General features: G+C 42.7%; 1 protein-coding gene across 5 annotated transcripts in view; it reads right to left on the bottom strand.

Moving 5' to 3' along the window:
• PLD5 (phospholipase D family member 5) overlaps window positions 1-19,274 on the bottom strand; it is a 254,942-nt gene that overhangs the window by 72,210 nt on the left and 163,458 nt on the right. For 3 of the 5 annotated variants that reach the window (XM_054021542.1, XM_054021543.1, XM_054021544.1), the window contains one exon: window positions 16,091-16,205. In XM_054021542.1, coding sequence (XP_053877517.1) covers window positions 16,091-16,205 — 115 coding nt within the window. Of the gene's footprint in view, window positions 1-1,691; window positions 1,693-1,750; window positions 1,798-16,090; window positions 16,206-19,274 lie in introns of those variants that run through there. The other 2 variants (XM_054021547.1, XM_054021546.1) reach the window with 2 other exon arrangements.

The following is a 19,274-nucleotide window of genomic DNA, read 5'->3' as shown; positions in this document are numbered from 1 at the left end:
CATCTCTGAAATTTAGGGTTAAGGTGCCTAAAGTTGGGTATACAAAATCACTGGCCACCTTAAATGTGGGCCCTGGGAGTTTCTCATGTTCTCTCAGCCTGAACAATATATGAAGCTGGGCTTTTATGTCTTACCATGGGCTTACGGGCCTTAAAAGGGCATGACATTTTTATAGTCATTTCTGTTTTTAAATAAACGATGCAAGACAGATATTTGAACTTGACTGTAGCATGAAGAGTCTCATGCTGGATCTATCACTGCTCAGATCAGCCTGTCACATATTTTATGGAGTGTCAACATTTTGTTTTGGTTCCATGGCTACTACATACATAAAATGGAAACTATGAAGAAACACATGGACTTGCCTTAGTGTCACAAGTAGGAAAATGCATGCAATACACTGAAAAGAGAAATAAAGCACACAGAAAAATTATTCTGCTGCTTCTATCCTTGAAAAAATACACAGGAGTCACAAATCAATATAAAGTAATACATTGTCAATTACCCGGTTTCTTAACCTAGCTTGACTTCCATCCAAACAGGCTATCACAACGTCAACAACAAAAGGCTAGAAAATTAGTGGTCCAAGATCTCTTTGTTATTAGGCAGGTGAGGGAAACATGCAGAGTATTGTCAATAGAAACAAAAACACCCCAAAACCACGGGTTAAACCCTGCTGTTTGAGCCACACAGCAACAAATCGAAAGAAAACACTGAATGGTAAGAACTCACAGAAGAAAGAAATATAGGTTCAAAGATATGGGCATTCAGACCCACAAGGCTGAATTTGTACTCTTCCTATCATAGCGCCTGTCTCGTCACAGAATTCTATTCTAGGCTCCCAGTGCCTCAAATGGAGCCGAGCCCAGTGATCACCTCACTCTCTCAGGAAGTACAGATCTCTCAGCTCAGAGCATCAGCAGTTGCACTAGGGGGTTGGTGAAGAAGGACCCAGCCAGGTTCCTCCTCACTGAGACCTTGGTCAGGCAGGGAACTGGCAGCATTGGACCTTCAGCACCACTCTTACTTCTCCCACACTGTGTGGTATGGAACTCATGTCTCACTACTCCCAGGGGAGGAGTCAGGCACTTGGGAGGCAGATACTCCCCATTCCAGAGCATTCGTAGCTGTCCCATGGGACAGAGTAGAGGGCATTATCTGGGGTCCCTTATGTTTGGACACCAAAAGGCATGGAATTTCTGGGGATGCTAAGGCCCTAGGTGCTCACATTATTCCCTCACCACGGTCATGCTGGTCTTCTGGTGGATGCAGGACGTTAGGAAGTCTTTCAGTTTGGAACTAAGTCTTTGATTACTTGCTACCGATTAAAAGTCCTACCTTGAGAGACACCAGTAAAGAAAATATACATGAAAACAATAACTTCCACCAGAAACTAATAAAAAATAAATTCAAAGCGTATATCTATTTTATTGTGAGTATCTGAGGACTATGAAATAATAAAATAGGACCAATCCTATGTCACAGCAAATCAAAATGTCAAATGGTGTATTCTCAAACTGACTGTCAAAAGGTTAGCAGTGTGACTTCCATTAGCTGCTCTTTTGAAAACCCCCAGTTTTAAAGTGTGGCTAGAGCTGTGTTTTTAAAAAGTCAACATTCAAAATAACGAAGCTCCATGGAGACACTGGAGGGATTTATTTTTTCTTCTTTTACAACTTGTTTTCTGTAACCCTGTAAAATAGCTCTTTATTTCATGCCCACATTATTTCCTCTTTGCAAGATGACTTACCCCCATTCTGTTGGCCACCTCAGCACAGGGTCCTCTTTCACTCTTCCCTGCAAAGTGAATGAGAAAATGAGCCTGTTTCTGCTGCTGCTGCTGAATTTCAAAAGGGCGGGCGTCTTCACAACATTGCACCCCCCAACCTCCCCTACAGACCCTGCCATCTGATCCTGGGTCAGGAGGGACTGACAAGGAAAGCACTGGAATTAAATCTGCCTCACCCCCATACCAGTGGAACCACATCTGTCAAGAACACTCATATTCCCATGGAGCATCCGTAATTCTGAATGTTGACATTGTAATGGTACTGTGCACAGCTCAAAGCTTCCCTTATTAAACTGAGGATGCATTATACCCATGCAGCACATGCAAAGCCGGGCATAATAATGAGATAAAAGAGGGACAAACTAAGCAAGAGAGCCAGTTCAATGACAAAATGGAAATACAGTTCCTGACAAATCAAACTTAACCCCCTCCTCCCCCGCCTTCAAGCCCTCAAGCTGGGGATACCTCTTATCTCCTTATAGGCCACCCCCCCTTCATTTGAAATTACTGAAAATGGTTGATCATGCTATTATAAATCAAAGTAACATACTAGGGAAATGGAAATGTTCTGCCATGCATTCCAATGATCCTTTTTGCTCCTCTTTTATATCAAATGCCATACAGAAGCAATTGCCAGGAAGAAAAAAGTTTACTTTTCTGTCCTCAACATTGATAACTTTTAAATTAAATGGAGATATCCTATCTTCTAGAACTGGAAGGGACCTTGAAGGTCATCAAGTCCAGCCCCCTGTCTTCACTAGCAGGACCAAGTACTATTTTTGCCCCAGAACCTTAAGTGGCCCCCTCAAGGATTGAACTCACAACCCTGGGTTTAGCAGGCCACTGCTCAAACCACTGAGCTATACCTCCCCCCAACTATAAGAAAAGCTGACCTTTGAATATTTTGGCAGGCCTGCGACATAATTCCCCCTCACCCACCATCTACCCTCCTTCCACTCTTCACACCACTAGGCACAGGACACCCCAAAACTTAACTAAATGTAACTCACTTTAATAAGTGTGTGTGTGTGTGTGTGTGTGTGTGTGTGTGTGTGTGTGTGAGAGAGAGAGAGAGAGAGAGAGAGAATGTCTTTAGGACCTTCATTCCAAGGGAGCCCACTGCTTGTTCCTTTTACCCTTTGCAGTAAGTTTACATCTGTTTTCCAGTCTCTCAGCACAAGCACAGGAGTCGGAGGCAGGGCCAGCTCCAACTTTTTTGCCGCCCCAGGCAGAAAAAAAGAGTGCTGCCCTGCCGTAACACCGCCCCGCCCCGAGCGCCATGCTGCCCAACCCCCCGCCCCCCCCGAGCGCCGCGCCACCGAAGCCCCCACCCCCCCAGCACCACGCCGCCGAAGCCCCCGCCCCCCCCAGTGCCGCACCGCTGAAACAAAAACAAACAAACAAACAAAAAACCTTGAGCGCCGCCCCACCGAACCAAAAAAACAAAAAAACCCAAGCCCCCCCGCCACCCCAAGATTGGCCGCCCCTTCCAAGGTGCCGCCCCAAACACGTGCTTGGTCGGTTGGTGCCTGGAGCCAGCCCTGGTCGGAGGGTTACTTTAACCTCCTCCCCGCCCCCCCAAAAAACAACAAACCCTGGGATTATCTTGTAATTTCTATTTCCCTCAAATGGGAGGGTCTGTAGCCTCAGGCTTTGCATCACACAAAGGCCACCTCTTAGGAAACCCTTAAATCAAATCATATCCCAGGGTACAACAGGTTAAAAAAAAGAACTGAAACACCCCCTACAGCAGATATTCTCAACTTTTTCTACGCCATGACTCTATGTTTACAACAGAAAGAAGTTTTGGCACTCGTTCTCCCATCTGAACATAAAGAAAGGGAAGGTAGCCATGACCCCCCGCTAAGAACCTACAGGTAGAGGTGGAAGGGGGAGGGGACTTGTACGGATATTGCCTGTATACCAGTCCCAGCGCAGGCAGCAGGAGGCTTATGCTGGCTGCAGAGCATCTTTCTGCACTGGGGCTGTGGCTGCTGTGGTCAGTTCACCGGGGAGGGACACAGTTTGCACAGAAAAGGGGAGGGAAGGAGGCAGCTGTGGGAACCTGCCAGTCACTCCTCCCTCAGCAGCAATGCGCCCGGTATCTGCCCACAGCAGCCGAGTCCCCTCAGTGTGCAGTGGGAGGGGAGGGCAGCCGGGTCTCCCTTCCATAACTGAGCACTCTCACTCCCCCAAGCACCACTTGGAGCACAGCCAGGCAAACTCCTGGGGGAGGGGGGAGAGGAGAGAACAGGATATCCAAAGTTAGGTGAAACTTTCACAGGCATGTGACCATCAGGGAAGTACAATAACCATTGTGGCCACATGAGGAGAACCGTCCCCTCCCACAATTACTGCCTATCTGATTAGGGAAAGGAGTTATTAATAATGGGCCAGCCTGGCCCTGGGTGCAGGTCTTCTTTTGCTGGTTTTCTCCTCTTGTGAATTCTGTGTATGGTTGCATCTAAATTTATGAACATGCAGTATACCATTTTTTTTTCATTAACAGTTTATCCCCTCTGGGAACATTATGCTTCTTCTTGCAGAAAATACAATTTTTTTCTTGCAGTAAATTGCCTGTGCGCTGAAGTTTGGGAGGAACCAACATGCAATGAAAGAAAGACAGATGTATAAATGAAGCATGCACACAACCAGCTGAAGCATAGCTGGAGTATGGCAAGAAAAAAAAAAGAATCATATCAAAAGTGACACTCCAGCAAGAGTTGAATATAAAAGGCACTGATCAAACACTGAATTTTCTGCTAAGTGCTTCCTATCTCCTACAGCACACCACTCCACATAGCATGATATTTTTATATCGTACGCAAAGAACAATCATGGATCACAAAAAAGCAATCATTTGAGTGAGAGCTGAACATCCCTAATTCAACATACTCCTGCTTTTGTTGGTCTCTCATGGTATATGTGTGAGAAGCACCTCAGACTTTATTCTGTGTCCCATTATTATTTATATTTGTATTACAGTAGCATTTAGCAGCTCACTGAGATTGGAGCCCCATGCTGTTGGGCCCTGTACAAAACCACACCAAGCTGAAGTCCTTGCTCTAAAGCACTAACAATGTAAACAAACAAGATAGATGAAGTACATAGCATTACACCCACCTTGAGATATGGAACTGAGGGAGACTGAGTGACACACCCCAGGTTGCCCAAGAAGTTTGTGGTAGAGCTGAGAATTGAACCCAGCTTTACTGCATCCCAGTCAAGAGCATCAACTACAAGCCTGTCCTTTGCCTCCTGGAAAAAGCCCCTTAGGTTTGCACCAATGACAATCTTTACACTAAGACAAGGTAGGAGAGGTAATATCTTTTGCGGGATCAACTTCTGTTCATGAAAAACAAGCTTTTGAGCTACACAGAGCTTGTCTTCTTCAGATCTGGGAAAGGTTTTTTTTTTCAGAAGAGCTCTGTGCAAGCATGTCTCATTCACCAACAGAAGTTAGTCCAATAAAAGATAATACTTTACCCACCTTGTCTCTCTAATATCCTGGGACCAACATGGCTACAACAACACTGCAAACAGACTTCTCATGTGAGTAATAGGAAATTTGTCCTAGCAGCAGTGTATTTCAAGTTGAAATATCACTGATTACTTCGTGAAGTCCTTCAATGACCATGTCAGATATCAAGATGCCATGAGAAATGAGTAAGTTTAGCTTTTCCTCATTCTTAATAAAACTGTCATTGTCACATTCACATTGTAGATTTTGATTCTCATTCTCAGCATTCATGATATTTTCTCATTCATGTTTGAGTTTCACATTCATTGTGGATTCCTAAGAAAAACAAAAACTGAACAAACCTGCCACCACACTTCTACTTTCACAGAACTTTTTAGTTTGTAGGCATTGCTTGCACAATCTCTTTCATAGGGAAAGTATATTCAGGTTTTTTTTTTTTTACTTTAAAAAAAAACTTGCATGCCTTACCGCATACTGTGGGTATTGTTTATATTACAGAAACTGACCACTGCTGACAAAGGCATGGTTACAGTGGCGTAGTCTGGCTAGGATCCACAGAACCAAGTCAATTAAGCTTTGGATCAGAACCCCACAGTATTCAAAATTTGAAATATGATATTGAGAGTTTTAAAGGTTAAAGATCAGTGGCCAGTGATCAGAAGGCAATTGATCTACAGCAGATTGAGAGAAGTGATTATTCCCCTCTATTTGGCACTGGTGAGGCCACACCTGGAGTATTGTGTCCAGTTTTGGTCTCCCCACTACAGACGGGATGTGGACAAATTGAAGAGAGTCCAGCGGAGGCAACGAAAATGATTAGGGCGCTGGGACACATGGCTTACAAGGAGAGGCTGAGGGAACTAGGGTTATTTAGTCTCCAGAAGAGAAGAATGAGGGGGGATTTGATAGCAGCCTTCAACCACCTGAAGGGAGGTTCTAAAGAGGATGGAGCTCGGCTGTTCTCAGTGGTAGCAGATGACAGAACAAGAAGCAATGATCTCAAGTTGCAGTGGGGGGAGGTCTAAGTTGGATATTATGAAACACTATTTCACTAGGAGGGTGGTGAAGCACTGGAATGGGTTACCTAGGGAGGTGGTGGAATCTTCATCCTTACAGGTTTTTAAGGCCCATCTTGACAAAGCCCTGGCTGGGATGATTTAGTTGGTGTTGGTCATACTTTGAGCAGGGGATTGAACTAGATGACCTCCTGAGGTCTCTTCCAACCCTAATATTTTATGATTCTATGAATGCAGAAGGCAGAAAACAAGCAGCAGTTTGAACATGAACAAAGAATGGCATATCTTTGATTGCAGGAACTAGAAGCTAAGGCAAAAGTGGACAGACTTAAGCTGCAACTCAAGAGAAAACATCAGTGCCCTAATCTTGCACCACTAAAATCAATGAAGTCAATGGGAGCTTTGCCACTAACTTCAATAGGCATCAGGTGTCAAACATAGAACTCCCTCTCTGCTGTTGAACCTAGTTAGCATTGAAACAATGATGTCTAAGATGGCAGTTTCTGTGGTGTAAACATGACCCTAGACATGATATTAATGTAGTCAACACTACAGCACAAGTGTTGTAAACTATTCTGTTACTAATGAAACTGCAATTCAAGAATAAAACAAAGTCACACCATTCTCCTGTGCTCAACTCCGGGCTATGGAATGATAGGAAAATGAGCATGCAGGAGGAAAGTCACAAACACATGCACTCTTGTAGTACTGTCAATTAATTACATAGTTCAGCAGTTCACAACATCAATGAAAGGCAATGCTAAGGACTATGAACATCCTGGAGACGTCCTGTCAGAGCATCTTTACTAAGAGCATAAAATGTGACCAGCCATTTAGGGCAGGATTTTCAAAGTACTCAGCACTAAACATCAATGAGAACAGAGTTAAGCCAATGCTGAATACTTTTCCTCATTGACTTGAAAAGGAGCAAAGCGAGGCCAATGCTGAGGAGGGTAGAGTTGGTCGAGGTTTTTTCGAATAAATATTTGTTGGAAAATACCAGTTCACCAAAACCAAAACTTTTTGCAGGAAAGAGTCAGTTTCAATGAGTTTTCTGTTCAGAAAAAAATCAAAATTGTTGAAATACCGTGTTTTGATAGTTTCAAAATGAAGGTTTTTTTGGTTCTTAATGATTTTTGGTTTCTAAATGAAAGTTAATTTAAAGTTAAAATTGTAAAAAGAGAAGAAAAAAGGTTGAAATCGAAACAAAGATTTTTGACATGATCAAAACGAAGCAATTCAATTGCCCCCAAACTGGATTTTTTTATTTTTTTCAGATTTTTGGTTTACAATTTTTTGTTGAGATTTCAGCTTTTTGGCCTGATTTGGGATGGGAAAATTTCCCATCCAGCTCTAATGCTCAGTGGTATTGAAAACTCAATCCTTATTATTACATATAACATCTTATCATAACAACTATTCATTTAAATATCAGAGGGGCAGCCACATTAGTCTGTATCCACAAAAACAACAAGGAGTCCAGTGGTACCTTATTTGGCATAAGCTTTCATGTGTGTGTGAGAGGTGGGGTTTACCCACGAAAGCTTATGCCCAAATAAATTTGTTAGTCTTTAAGGTGCCACCGGACTCCTCATTGGTTTTATTCATTTAAATATTTCAATAATAGCCTAAACATTTGGGAGCCTTCCCAAGCCCACAACACACTTGGGTTGTTGGGTGTCTGGCCCAGCTGCTCACACTCTTCCCACAGCACTGGAAATATCTGTTTGTCAGCATATCAAATGAATGTGTAGAGACTTATCTATTTCTATATTAAGCCAATGTTTATGTATCTTTCAAACTAGTGAGACATGATTCATAGTCACATGAAAGTGCTTGATTCTGTTTAGTGGTAGCTGGTAAACATGTCAAAAAATTAAAACAAAACAAAAAATGGAAGGTGATTAAATAATAAATGTAAACCGTATTTATGATTTCAAATGCATTGTAATTTATGTACCATGAATATTCAGTAAATTCAAAAGTCAGAGCTGTACATATTAAGCCCTCTGCACCCCGCAAATACAGAAGTCAAACTCCACCTACGCCTACAGGCATGATAGCTGTAACCTGTGGAGCACCCCAGAAGTGTGCTAAAAGAAGTAGAAAAAGGTACTAACCAAATTTAATTTGACCTGTAAGACATTAGAGGGCTCTCTACTGTCATTCCTGGGGTAACAATTTTTTTTAAATCCAGAGCCCTTAAGTCATCTTGAAGTATCTGTAACTCTAACTGCACAAACAAACAAAAAGTGCACACAACTCTCCCTACTGGTCTAGCCCTCTCCCGTTTCTCCTCCTTCCCCACAATGGGATGAATCTTCCCCCAGTGTCCCTGTAGTGTCCGTTCAACAGAGAATGCAATCTTATTGAAGTGTTTAGTTCCCCTGAACGCTATGGGGCTATTCAGGTGAATAGGGGCTGCAGGAGCCAACCCTTATACTGAAAGTTTCTTAACACAGGGACTTTATTTTATTTCAAAGTCTCAATAGTGCCATACGATACATCGCATACTAGCTGTGCTGGTTGTTGTGAAAATTCAACTGCTATTTATTGATTTTGTTCTTGTAATTCATGTCGGTGTTGCCTATCAGATGGATAGGGTCCCCTATTTATACCTGCATCAGTCAAAATAAATAAATACAATAAAAGTGAATATGCAAATAATAAATAATTCATGGAAAATTGATAAAGTAAGAAAGGAGGGAAACTGCAAATAAAACAGAAGAAAAAAAAAGTAAGATCAACTGAGCAAGGAAATCCACCACTATCCCTCAAAGAGAATTAACAGTCACTATCAGCTACAATAAGATCATAATTAGCAAGGGATTCAGATTTCATACATTTAATAACTGACAAAACAAACTGCTAATTGCAGAGAATACACCTACACTACTGAAGGACAAAGACTGGTACAGGATTATGCACAAGGAGTGGGAGGTTTACAAGAAGAGAAATGTTTCAGTCTAGTAGACTGAAAATATTACATACTAGCCAAGAAAAGGCTAAAAGCACCACCTTGAAAATAAGCTGTAATAAGTTACTGACAGAAAGCAAAAAAGGTACAGAAAAGAAGTATTTATATAAATGGTGGGCCAAATTCTGGCCCTGATACACGTGTAGCCTAAGCTCGCAGAGGAGAAACTCATGCTGGGGATATATGCGCATGGACACAAGAAACAAGGGGGTGAAATTCTGATTCCATAGAAGTTAATAATCCTGGTTTTCAACCCAGGACTTTGTATAATGTCAGGTTTTGATGTAACAGTATAATGAGTTATTGTTCATCTAGTAATAACTTAGGCAATATTTGCCAGAGATATGTTTAGGGTTATTTACCTTTCATTTGATGAATGAACATTTGAAATTAAAACCCCTTGATTTGACTTCTGGTGACTGCTAAATTTGGATTAAACATTGATAGGGCTATGATTTTATCACAGAGGCCATGGAAGCTATGGAGCTGCTGTGGGTGGCCGGGGTACCCTGGAGCTCTGAGCTGTCCCGAGTGGCTGGGGTGCCCCAGAGCACCGAGCCGCCACGGGCGGCCGGGTTTATTCTCAAAGTTTATGCCAGTGGAATGAATTTGGCTCAGAATCCTCATTTCTCCCTCTCTCTTTGGCAACTGGACAAAATCCACCTGACAGTGAAAGAGGAGTCTGTGATGTCAGGCACTTTCATAAGCATCAGAGCCAACTGGAAGCTCATTTCACTTCATGTCCCTGCACTTCTCCAAGCCACATTACACCTGGGTTCTCTAGGTCTCTGGCAATTACAATAAATGAGTTGAGTCCAAATGGCTTTCATTCTCTCTATTGGGACTTCCTCAATAATGGATTTTTCTCCACTCTCCCAGTGATATTTGTTGGATCAGGAGTTGAAATAATAAGGGCTAACACCTATGCTTAGGACCTAATTTACAGAAATGCTGAGAACTCAGCTGCAAATGAAGCCAATGGGAGCTCTGCTTTGAATATATAAAGTGCTATAAGAATGCTGAACCATGAAAAATCAGTGTCTCAAGCCTGGTACTGTCACTTTGGCCTTAAGTTTAAGTGCCTCGGTTTCCCACCTGTACAATGTGGATAATAGTACTTCCCCACCTCACAGGAATGCTGTGAAGATGAATTCATTAACATTTGTGAAGCACTCAGCACCAACAATGATGAGCACCAGGAGGAAATTCATTATGTATTCTATGTGAAATTTGGATGATGTGTGGTAATTAAAGCCTGGGGTCACACATTGAACAATTAAGACAAAAAGAAATATTACACATTTCCCAAAGAAAGAATGCCCATTGAGGGAGTGCTGCCCATTCTGTGCACTGAGGGCTTGATTCTTCTCTCACTCAAGTCAATGGAAAAACTCCTATTAACTTCAGTGGTGCAGGATCAAGCCTAGAGTGAAGAAGGGATCCTGCAGAAAAGATAGTATGGAATCTTGTAATTAAACGCTGTATCATAGTGCACATGCACAAAGAGGCTGAATGAAGATTGTATAAAGAACCTTAATTGTGACATTTCCGAACTTTTTAGAGCTTAACTTTGCAACCTAAACAACGTTCTTTTAACATAGCTTTATTAATGTAATTTATATTGCCATAGCACTAATCAGGATCAGACAGCAAGTCGGCACGGACCCTCTTCCAAGGAGTTTGCAGTCCAGGAAGTTAAGTAACACACAAAGGGTTGGGGGAGAGAAATGAAATCATTTTATTCGGTCTCCCTCTCAGTCAGTTCAATTCTGCTCTCCCATTCATGTATTCTCTGCTTCTTGTTGCCCAATCAATTAAATTCTGTCCCCAGATTCCATTTCTTCCTCCCCTTCCCAACATCATATGCTTACTTCAGAGGCCCAGGCCACTCATTCCCAAAATTCCCCTTAGCTGGCAGGGAATCAGGTAGATATGAGGGAAGGCTCCTGGGCTGGATGGGTTGGGGTCCACGCTGGGGCTCCTGCTGGTTTTGGGGTAAAGCTGCAGGGGTTGGGTGAGGGCTCAGCAAAGCCACCCCCACAGCAATTCACACCTCTCCCTATTACTGAACAGGAAGAGGCCTGGCAGCTTCCTGCTGTTTAGCACCTCTCTCTGCTTCTCATGGGTCCCTGCTGAAGGGGCAGAGTGAACCCTCAATGACAGCAGCACTATTGTAGATGGCTGGGAGGCCCTGGCTGCAGCATCTCCAACTGCTTCCAGGCAGCACATCAGCAGGTATGTGCTGGGACTGGAGGCAGAGTGGCCCTCTACCCAGGCACCAGCCAGCAAAACATGAGGGATTGGGAGAGCACTGAGTGCCCAGACTACAGGAAGAGAACACACAGCTCTCCCCCTTATTTCCCTCTGTACATCTGTGGTCTCCTATATTTGCCAACATGCCTCCACCTGCCTTGTCCATGTCTCTGGCTAGAAATTTCAATCTGAACCCAGCTCACTGTCTGCCTGTAAAGAAACATGGCCCCTATTTTCTTATAATTCCCTTTTAACTTTTTTCTACCCTGTTGTAGATATGAGCTATTGACAAACATTCATCTGTTACAGTTCTGTTAGAAACTCATAATCTGGCTGTCTGGACAACTCTGATAAACACAAAATCTTTTTGTATGACCTACATACACACCATCATAAATAAACCATTTAACATCTGGTAACAATCCACATTCGTTCCAAAATTTAGCAGCACTAGTGTGGGAAGATTTTTTGAAAAACAACTCTGATTGCAGTAGTTATCAAATATGCAACAGTAAAACTATAAAACATATTTTCCAAACCATCAGAACTAAAAACTGATCAGTGCTGCATCTCAAATATTACAGGAGGACAAAACTACCCTTTTTGATATGCTCATGGAGTCTTACAAAATTTTCTCCCTAATGTCAAAAGAATGTCAATCCTGTGCAAAGATAAACATACCTTCTCCTATCTAAAAAACCCTAAAAACTGATCTTGCCTTTTGACACAAGACTAAAACATTCTCCAAGGAAGATGAAAAACTCAGGAAGCAATGGGTTTTGGATGTATTTAATGCTTTATCTCTCTCCAGACAAGAGGGATATTTATTATTATTATTATAAATAAAAAAAAGTACCATCTGCCATGCAGTGTTCTTCCTTAGACACAAAAGGCAGAGTTCTTATACTGGCTGGGAAAACAACAATAGACCAAATTATACTTATACATATGTTCCAAATGAACAATCACAGGTCTTTTTAAAGAGTCAAATCTGACTAATTTCTAGGGATGCAGCTGGCCAGGGTATCACGAAAGGACATTCTAGTAATTCCTTTAGACAGATCTGGCAGGGTAAATGGCAGAGAAAAAAATGAAATGCCTTTCAAAGCAAATTGCTAAGGCAGGACTACGAGATAATCACACCTGTGCCTGCAATGGACAGCAGAACATTTGTTCATTTAATAGTTTATATATATATATAAAAAAACAAAAGCACAGTGAATGGGAGAATACATATATACATATACACACACATATGTGTATATATATATATATTTTCTCACATTCACTGTGCTTTTGTTAAAAGCATTAGAGCACTGGAGAGATCTCTCTTTCTGCTTATGTACCAATTAGCTTCTAGTTGATAGGAGCAAGTAGTACATATAGAATTAAATGGACCATGAATCACCTGTTCATACAAGATCCTTTAATTTCAACAAGGCAATAAAAATCACTATAACTGATTAATGGCACTCTAGAAACTATCCTACATCTTCTCTGGGAGGCAGCAGAAGTGATAATTAGGGGGAAATGATTTCCCTAGCTTCCTGGAGATAAAATTTAGCCCAGACACAAGTGAAACAGCTTTATGGCCAATTAGCACATTTGGAAAATATCCACAGACTGATTCCTAATCAAGACATTCCCACAGAGATATTGAAACTTAGCAGAAACAAACAAACCAAACATAGAATAAGAAAAACAAGATTTCATTATGAGAAATCCAACAACGCCTTAGTATGTCTTGGAAAAGGACAGAAAAAAACTTGACATGTCTTCCTTCCTCACTTACAACACTCCAAACACAGGACTGTAGTTTGATACACAAAAATGATCAGATACAAGTGACTTCTGAATTATAAAGAATCCAAGGAACAGTCAACTGACATATCCACAAACTGATTAGAATACTTAAAAAATTCCTGTCCAAGAAACCTGAGTGAGACAAAGGAAACTGAAGCTAGCAAAGTTATAAAATCCTTAGACTTAGGAAAAGCTTGCAGCCCTGATGAGATTGCAACACAGTTTGACGAAATCCTTACTGCAAATTCCCCTCCTTGCTGAAGTTTTTAATTGTTCATTTAAAGCATACAGTTCCAGTTTTGATGTTACATTCCAATATCACCTGGTGCCTCAAAGAGAATAAACCACCAGAAGAATATTCTCACAACAGACTCCATTTTATTCCTTCAAAATTAAATGTCATAGGATCATCTACCAAATGGTCATAGTGGAGTCTCCATCACAGGCAATTTTAAAATCAAGATTGGATGTTTTTCTAGCAGATATACTTTATCAAACAAGCATTAGTGTGAGGCACATCTATAGCCTATGTGATGCAGGAGGTCAGAGTAGATGATCACAGTGGTGCCTTGTGGCTTTGGAATCTATGAATCTATTCCTCCACACTGCTGGTGGATGTATAATAATAATGGAGATGTCCTATCTCCTAGAACTGGAAGGGACCTTGAAAGGTCATTGAGTCCAGCCTCCTGCCTAGCAGGACCAAGTACTGATTTTGCCCTAGATCCCTAAGTGGCCCCCTCAAGGATTGAACTCACAACCCTGGATTTAGCAGGCCAATGCTCAAACCACTGAGCTATCCCTCCCAGCATTCAGCAACATCATTAGCAGTGGCCATATCCCCAAATCCAAAGTTTTTGTAACTCAAACAAATGTAATTATAAAAATCACAGATCTAGATATAACTCTAGATCCTTCAGCCTACTTACTAGGGGCTTTCCTGCAAATATCCTCTGGTGGGGCAACATAGAGATACCTGTTCTTGGCTAATTATGACAAAATTTTAAATGCAAATGTACAGATTCCATCTCTATAACTGGCTGGCTTGAAAGAATCTGAGACATTCTGATCATGGAGAAATGAACCAGTTCTCTCAAAGGGTATGTCTACTCTTTGAGCTGGGAGTGCAATCCCCAGCTCAAAAAGACATACCAGTGGTAGCTATGATTGAGCTAATGTGCTAAAAATAGGGTGTAGCGACCATACGCTGAGCAGGAGGACTGGCTAACTTTCCCAAATACATGCCTAGCATCTTGGATGAGTCGAGGTGGCTAGCCCCTCTTGCCACTCAAGCTATTGAACTATGCTAGTTATGATACAATATAGGGCCCTTTTTTTTCCAATCTGTGAGAAGAGAAACCCCATTGATTCACTAGCTGCAAACATATTTTGGAGAGTGTCTGAGTCTCACACTGGTTGACATCCAGATTCTTCTCACAGTCTTAATGGAATAAATATCATGGTAATGTGACATATTTGCAATTGCTATTATATTGTAATCAGACTTCAAAATGGATCAAAAGTGATCTCTTTCAGCAAAGCAAGAATTTCATTAATATTTCTCTTTTTCCATATCTAATCATCAGATTAAAAGAAACTTCATAAAATACAAATTAACAGTTTTCAGTTAGAAAAATATTCTTCACTTCTTTTCTTACAACACAGGGATAGTCTTAAGTACATGCTTAATCTTAAGCATATGCTTAAGCGCTTTGCTAAATTAGTGCCTTGAACAATTGCTGATTTCTGTATTTCAGAAGGTGGGTGATAGGATTCATATAGAGAGTTTGCTTTTCAATTTAAAATTATACCTGAAATTAAAAAAAACCCCACCATTTCTAGCAGAATTTTTTACATCACTGTTCTACTTTTGCTTCAAGTAACACCTAAGATTACTAAAACTGAAAGAGATTTAAAACAGTCTCTATTTTTCCAGTTTGTTTATTTGTACATTTGACATTTTCTATCTAGTCAGTTTCATTATTTCTCATGAATAGTCAGCAAGTTGCCCCTGCTTGGTTAGTTAGAACACGTTTTAAAAATACAAAACTGATTGCGAAAGCTCAAAGGTCAGCAGGGCCTCAGAGACAGGTGTAATACCTGAAGCGACATTTAACTTACATGTTTGAAATTGGCTAGATTTCAGACAAGACAGTGTACTTTTCAGTTTCTAAAGAGCTTTAGAATACTTCACAATGAAATGCATGATGTATATGTGAGAGATCATTGTAACATACATTGCAGTTAACAAAAAAAATCAGATAACAAAGTAGTCGCTCATTATAGAACAGGTTGCATCTTGCCATCAATTGCATAAGGACCCCCCCACTGAAGTCACTGGGGTTTTGCATAGAAATTGATGGCAGGATTTGGCAAAAGTTACGTCAATACCATTGACATGTTATTTTATTTGTTTCACTATTCCTCAAAAGAGAAGAATATCTCATTCCAGAGTGCAATAATTCAGGTTGCATTGCCTACCATTAGTATGGTTGCGATGACTTAAAATTGTAATCACATGGCCACCTTTTTACCACTTACAAACTGCCAATATCTGCTCCATCTAAAGTGATAAAAGAGTTTTTGGAAGATGAATGAAAACTCTGAGCCGGGGTAAGCTGAAGAATTATAGGGTATCACCATTAAACAAATAGGTTTAGTTTTACATATATTTCATTTGTGTCTATGAAGTAACAGCATTTTAAGTGAAAGAAGAGAGTTATGCTATTATAGCAGTCAATGGTATAATAACGTAAAGACCTTGGTCTTACCCTTTGTTTTCAAGTCGTTTAATACCTTTGATTCGGTGGGCAGTATATCGCTCACTAGTTTTATCTCAATATTTCGAGACGCCAGTTCTAGCAATTTTTCAAAAAGATGCTGGCCCTGGGGAAAATATCAAAGGAAAGCAAGGTTAATAAAAGAAAGAACTGTTTGAATTATCCAGCAATAAAAAAAAAAGACACACATAAAAGCAAAATTATATTGGACAGTAACTGGAGTAAACAGCAGTTAGTCCACAACTATGCTGAAATCTGCCTAAAGACTGCCTCCAAGCCCTTGCTTGAAAAACCATTTTGAAGATCAAATTTGCCTCTCACTTATTCTAGATTGTGGACAGTGGTGTTGCACAGGGGTAACTGATCAAATTTGGCCCTCAGTTCTTAATACTGCATTAACAGTTTAGGATTTAATTTCCTGGGTTTAAATAAAACAGAGACAAAGGTTTTATTTTGTACTGACAATTCGGGAGGTAGTCCAGGAGTAGTACTAAGGGGGTGCTGTTGGGCACTGGTTTGTCTTTCTGCTGCTCTTGAATATACACAGTTAAACTGGTAATGAAAGTGGCCAGTTGTGCATGCTTAAGTGTGTCTTGGTCAAACGTTCAGACCTTTTCTATTTCAAGCCACATTTTGAAGATTTTGCAAAGAATCACTGAAGACAAGTTACATGTTAAGTCTGATCTTTCAAGACAAAGCTATTTTGGAATTCTCTAGGTTTTGTTAAAAATGCATTTTTAAATACTTATATAATTGTAAAAGCTAAAAGGGATTTTGGCTAAACTTTTAAAAAAGGAACCATTGGACTGAGACCAAGCATGAAATATTTAAATCCAAACAAAATATGCTGCTAAATTATAAATATCTAAAATGAAGAGTCCAGAATATAATGTCCAGCTCACTATTAGCTATGGTATGCTATCACAATATAATGAGGATTTGTGTTTAATTGCTGCTATTTTAGCTCATTAAATACAGATGCCATAAGTGATTAGAAGAACATAAAATAAAAAGTTTGCAAGTGTCATGGTTTTATTTAACTGACTTAGCCAGGGTCTACCCTCAGAATACACATACACATTTCCCATGAAAGTTAGTGGGAGCTGTGCATGAACATCCCAGAGTAAAATCTAGCACAAAAACTTAAAAGGAAAAAAAAAAGCAAGTTTTCAAGAATCACATCATATTAACCTGCAAACAAACCATTCTATACAACACCAGCAAGAAAAAAACATCTACAGAACCATGCCAATCAGCTCCCGGCACAAAACGTGCACCCTTCCCAAGCACATTGATCACACTAAAGCCTTAATAGGGTCCATGCCAGGAAAATGACTCATGTGAAAAATAGTATGTGATCATGTGATTAAATATCATAATGCATATGCACAAAGGGCTGGAATTAAGGTTGCACAGGCAAGCTAAATTCAGCATTTCCTAACTTTGCTTGACTCTGCCACCTAAATAATGTTGTTTTAACATAGCTAAGGCTCCACTCAAACCCCTTCCTGTCCCTCCCCATCTGCACAGGAGTGAGTAGCAAACCCCAACAGCTGCTCTCCCTCCCACACACACATCTGTGGTGTATGTAGTCTGCACAAGGAAGTAAGGGAGCATCTTCCATCCCTTTATTCTACTAGGGTTACCATATTTTGTGCCTCCAAATGGAGGACACTCCACGGGACCCCGGACCCGCCCCCAGCCCCGCCCCAACTCCGCCCCCTCCCCTGCTTCCCGCGCGGGAAGCCTGAAGCAGGTAAAGGGGGGGGGAGGAGGTGCGGCCCAGGCTGGGTCGGCTCGGGCCCTGGGGTGCCGGCCCCGGCCGACCACCCCCGGCCCGCCCAGCACTGCCGGCCGGTCCCCGGCGGCCCGGCGCACCCCCGGCCCCGCGACCCCAGACCGGCTCCCGGACCGGCCCCCCGGCTCAGCGCACCCCGCAGTTCCCGGCTCGGCGCACCCCCCGGCCCCGCGACCCCGGACCGGCCCCCCGGCTCAGCGCACCCCGCGGCTCCGCGGCCCGGCGCACCCCCGCGGCCAGGCGCACGCTCCCGGACCGGCCCCCCGGCTCGGCGCACCCCCGTGGCCCGGCGCACCCCCAGGCCCCGCGACCCCGGACCGGCCCCCCGGCTCGGCGCACCCCGCGGCTACCAGCTCGGCGCACCCCCCCAGCCCGGCGCACCCCCCAGCGGCTCCGCGGCCCGGCCCGGCGCACCCCCCAGCGGCCCGGCCCGGCCCGGCGCGACACCGGCTCCGCGGCCCAGCGCACCCCCCGGCGGCCCGGCTCCGCGGGCCTGGACCGGCTCCCGGCCCCGCGCCCCCTGCTCCCCGCCCGGCCCCGCGCCCGGCCCGGCACCATGCCCCCGGCCCCGCGACCCCGGCCCCGCACCGGCCCCGGCCAAAGAGGCCCCGGCCGAGCCCTCCCGATTTTCCCGGACATGCCCGGCTTTTAGGGATTTCCCCCCGGACGGGGATTTGAGCCCCCAAAAGCCGGACATGTCCAGGAAAATCCGGACGTATGGTAACCCTAATTCTACTGTGTGGAAAGGAAAGGCACCTCACTATTGAGTCCCATGTCATTGTATACTTAGCATAAGTGAAGTACAGGAGGTCTCTTAACCTGTCTGCAATACGGCTCCATTTCTAACCATTCATTTTCAATGTGCTATGTATACATCAAGGCAAAATAAGAACAGCAGGCTTTTAAAAACAAGTTGAAATGCTTCCTCCAAATTATAGGGAAGCCACAGGGTTGCTATTACAGTAAGCAATTGTTTATTTTTACTTGTGTTACATACAAAACTACCGCCCAGCTCCTGTCTCAGCACAGAGCTCACAGAAACTCCAGGAAACAATTGGGCTCTGCTGCTATGAATGCACCACTGAATCTTAAATGCAGAAACTCCCCCGACTGAAATAGCTTCTAATGGGGCTGCCCAGTTCATCTCTTTTCCAGGGCAGAAGTCACTGACCAGCTAGATGTAATAGGAGAATCAGAAAACATTTTTATTCAAATTACAAATTGCTCACTATAATTCTGTTCTGCCTTTCCTAAGATCACTAGATGGCCCTACACACAATATTCCCCTCTCCTTATTCCCTAAGGACTAACGGTATAGGCACCAACTCTGTGGGTGCTCTGGGGCTGGAGTGCCCACCAGCAGCCCCCTCGAATCAG

This window comes from Malaclemys terrapin, chromosome 3 (genome assembly GCF_027887155.1).
Source record: "Malaclemys terrapin pileata isolate rMalTer1 chromosome 3, rMalTer1.hap1, whole genome shotgun sequence".
Classification (NCBI taxonomy): domain Eukaryota; kingdom Metazoa; phylum Chordata; order Testudines; family Emydidae; genus Malaclemys; species Malaclemys terrapin.
The sequence above is the reverse complement of the archived record's forward strand: the minus strand, read 5'-3'. Positions and strand labels throughout refer to the sequence as shown.